Source organism: Octopus bimaculoides, chromosome 23 (assembly GCF_046866305.1).
Source record: "Octopus bimaculoides isolate indiv1 chromosome 23, ASM4686630v1, whole genome shotgun sequence".
Classification (NCBI taxonomy): Eukaryota; Metazoa; Mollusca; class Cephalopoda; order Octopoda; family Octopodidae; genus Octopus; species Octopus bimaculoides.
In genome coordinates, this window is record NC_142950.1 from 26,005,924 (window position 1) to 26,010,415 (window position 4,492).

General features: G+C 39.9%; 1 protein-coding gene across 1 annotated transcript in view; it reads right to left on the minus strand.

Annotated features, from left to right (window-relative positions):
• The window catches only part of LOC106880553 (tyrosine-protein kinase Lyn), a 60,137-nt gene that overhangs the window by 1,117 nt on the left and 54,528 nt on the right, over positions 1 to 4,492 (minus strand). The window contains exons 8-10 of the mRNA XM_089340661.1: positions 4,250 to 4,488; positions 3,181 to 3,334; positions 1,656 to 1,791 (exon numbers count right to left, since the gene is read on the minus strand). Of these exons, the coding sequence (XP_089196787.1) occupies positions 1,656 to 1,791; positions 3,181 to 3,334; positions 4,250 to 4,488 (529 nt within the window). The remainder of the gene's footprint in view (positions 1 to 1,655; positions 1,792 to 3,180; positions 3,335 to 4,249; positions 4,489 to 4,492) is intronic.

Below are 4,492 nucleotides of genomic sequence, written 5' to 3' on the forward strand. Positions count from 1 at the left end.
TGAGATAGTTTATTCTTAGAATGTCAATGTAGGTTAGGTGTGAGAGGCTGGATATGGCCAGTCTGAATGTAAATCATGTAGAATATTTGGGCCGGATATGGCCGGCTTAAACACCAAAGGGTTAAGGCCTTCATCCAAGAAGGCCATGGTTGAATTTGAGCTCAGAACAAACATCAAAATGCATCATATCTGATACTCTAACGTTTCTACCACCACAGCTAGACTAGGTTGTTTCTTAGTTTTTCAACCCAAGGAAGACGAAAGGCAAAATTGACCCGGGTGTAATTTGAACTCGGAGCACAAAATGTCACAAGGCATTTTTTTTTTGTCAGAAATTCTAACAATTATACCAATGAGAATGCCACGGCTGGAACAGTTCTGAGTTTATGTCTACTTTATAACTGAGAACCTGGGATTAAAAATTACCAGTAATGATATCAATATGAACACAACCAGATAAGATTGGCCCATTTGAGAAGTTAAGTTCAGCGACGTGCAACCAAGAGAATACGCTCCATTAGGCATTTGCCATATTCTGAACGCCTTACTTCCCTGGGCATGGATACATTGAAACTCCGACATCTGGCAGCTGACTTGGCAGACGCCTATAAAATTATTAACCATCTTACTAACAATAACTCTGAGCATCTTTCCAAATTCCACCTGTCTAACACCCGTGGACATGTTTACAAAGTCAGAAAACAGCACAGCTCCCATGACTTTCGGAAACACTTTTTCATGCTAAGAGTTGCTGAAGTATGGAACAAACTGCCAGCATCAGTTGTCGGAGCACTGCATCCTTCAAAACTTCCATGCTTCCTGAGATTCGCTAACACTACACCTGATTTCCCCCCCTCCATACACACACAAGCATGTATCTGACTCATAGGCATAGAAATGGCTGTGTGGTAAGTAGCTTGCTTACGAATCACATGGTTCCGGGTTCAGCCCCACTGCGTGGCACCTTTGGCAAGTGTCTTCTACTATAGCCTCGGGCCGACCAAAGCCTTGTGAATGGATTTGGTAGACGGAAACTGAAAGAAGCCCGTCGTATATATGTATGTGTGTCTGTGTATATGTTTGTGTGTCTGCGTTTGTCCCCCCCCCCTCCCACAACATCGATTGACAGCCGATGCTGGTGTGTTTATGTCCCCATAACTTAGCGGTTCGGCAAAAGAGTCCGATAGAATAAGTACTAGGCTTAAAAAGAATAAGTCCTGGGGTCGATTTGCTCGACTAAAGGTGGTGCTCCAGCATGGCCACAGTCAAATGACTGAAACAAGTAAAAGAGTACTGTTCACTTTCCAGACATTTGTACAATACTGCATATGCTTTATGCGCACTTTTGACAAGTTGTAGTGCACCTGAGCACTGTATACAATAATTTCATTAGTATTATTTTAATGAGTTACAGATAGATACAAAGTAATACTGATGATAGGATATCAACTAGTGACACCACTTTTGATTGCCAAGATACCATAACTATGTGGCCATCCAGATATCATAGCCATAGATACATGTGGTGGCATAATTCTGTGGGCAGCCAAATGTCCTAGTCATAGATACAATGTGGTATCATTGCTCAGTGGCCATCTTAATGCTCTCATAAATGACCATTACAATAAAATTAGAATTAAAGAAGAAAGTCAGACTCACCAGGATAAGGGACACGGCCAAATGTAATAATTTCATAAAGTAAAACGCCATAGGACCATACATCAGATTTTATCGAGAACCGGTGTTCATGGGCAGCTTCTGGTGATGTCCACTTTACAGGAAAACGGACACCTAGAAGAAAATGGTAAGAACACAAAGAGTAACATTACTTGTTGTTGGCACTCCGTCGCTTACGACGTCGAGGGTTCCAGTTGAACCGATCAACGGAACAGCCTGCTCGTGAAATTAACATGCAAGTGGCTGAGCACTCCACTGACACGTGTACCCTTAACATAGTACACAGGGATATTCAGCGTGACACGATGTGACAACGCCAACCCTTTGAATTACAGGCACAACAGAAACAGGAAGTAAGAGTGAGAGAAAGTTGTGGTGGAAGAGTACAGCAGGGTTCGCCACGATCCCCTGCCGGAGCCTCGTGGAGCTTTAGGTGTTTACGCTCAATAAACACTCACAACGCCCGGTCTGGGAATCGAAACTGTGATCCTATGACCGCGAGTCTGCTGCCCTAACCACTGGGCCATTGCGCCTCCACGTAACATTACTATAACATTACTAATTAGTCTATAATAAGGGAGATAAACTTGCTTAAAACGTCAGACCAGTCTAACTCAAGGGATACAGCAACATACACCACTTCTGATTTTTCGTTTTGATTCCATGACCATTTTCTCAGTATATGGTAGCACATCTGTCTAGTATATGGTAGCACAGTTGTTTAGTAGATGGAAGCACAGTTGAACAATAAACAACTGATATGTGTTTCAATTCCTGTAGGTATTTCTTCTTACTTTTCAAATGTATCTTTGCATGTATAATTTTAGGTTTATATTATATTATAGAAATCATAACCATTTAAACTACAATTTTAAATGTGTGTCTGTGATTGTATTTTGTGTGCGTGTGTGTGTGTGTATGTGTAAAAGCGTAAGAAAAAAAGAGTATGTGTATATATATATATATATATATATATATATATATATATATATACATATTTGTGTACATATATGAATGTATGTATATATATGTATGTTTGTATGTATGTATATATTTGTATGTGTGTGTGTCTGTGGGTGTGGGTGTGTAACTATCTATTTCTGCATGTCTGTACAGACATACATACATGCAGATTGAAAAACTATACAGGACATTCACCCACATATCTCTACTGAAGGGACTCTGCCTTCAACGTTCAGAGCATGATCCAGTGATGCCCGCACACCTTACAAGACTATGAAGTGACTTATCTGGAAAATGCAACACAAAAGTACTAACATACTTGTAACACACATACATGTATATGCATAAACATATACACTTGCTCAAAAATTCTTAAATGTAAATAAATTGATACAAGCACAGAGCACATGCTCTACATTTAAGCAGATGAACACAAAGTTAGGCACACATATATGTATACATATGAGCACATAAATACATAGACAGGCAGACATTGACATAAAGAGGCATGTACAGAAATAATGGTTAAACAATGCTTACGTCCATGTCCCTCATATACTTCATCCTTGATAAGTCGAGCCAAACCAAAGTCAGCTACTTTAACAGTTTTGTTTGCTGCTACCAAGATGTTTGCTGCTCTCAAGTCTCGATGAACATATTTACACATTTCAAGGTATTTCATTCCATCTGCCACCTTTAAAGAAGAAAAACAAATAATCGTTATACTCTTCCTCCTCATAATCATTTTCATTATAGTCTACAGCTGCGGCAGCACTTCCACAAGCTTCATTGATGATGATGACAAGTGCAAAGTCACCTTCAGTGAGATTTGAACTCAATATTTAAACATATAAGAGGGGCTTAATCAGTTACTTTAATCCCTGCGCTCAAGTGGTACTTATTTTATTAACCCCAAAAGGATGAAAGACAAAGTTGACCCAGTAGAATTTGAACTCAGAACGTAAAGACAAATGGAATGCTGCTAAGCATCCTGCCTGGCGTGCTAATGATTCTGCCAGTTCACTGCTTTAGTAATAATAATGATTGACTATCCCTGTTGAAGAAGATGTATGAGTTTTTCAGTGTTTATTGAATGACCTGCACAAGTGATTTGTTTGTAGTACTGAAATGCATGTGCTTTGCATTATTAGCCCACTCTCTCAGTCAAACCAAGATCATCTGTACAGGGGCACATCTGTGTCATACGTCAGAAGTTGAAATGCTTGCAGAACAACATGATGTGTTTTGCTCAAGAACACTTCACAACGACTGCAGAACAACATGATATGTTTTGCTCAAGAACACTTCACAGCGCACACCCAGACCACAGCAGCAGTAGTAGTAGTAGTAGTAATAAGTAGCATCTACAGAGTACAAATCAAGACATGACAGAATTGGCCAATATCTAAATTGGGTAATGTGTTGGCATTATAAAACCAAAACTGTACCCTTATCAGATGGGTGTACCCTTATGATGGGTATAACGGGGTTCGTATATTTTACCACAGTGTCACTTTGATGGCATGCAAAGAAAGAATAATGATAATAATAATAGTGGTGGTGGTGGTGGTGGCAGTAGTAGTAGTAGTAGTAGTAGTATGATACTCACCTGTGCTGCTATCTCAATGAGATCCTGTACTGAAAGCATGTCTGGAGATAATTTATTATTCCGTAGGTAATTAAGTAGTGACCCCTTATCCATCAGTTCTGTAATGATGTAAATTGGTTCCTCCCTAGTGCAAACAGCAAGCAGCTGCACCAGTCTTCGGTGTCGCAGTGTGTGCATGGTGTGGGCTTCCGCGACAAATTCGTCACATGACATCGTTCCTGGCTTCAGAGTTTTTATTGCTAC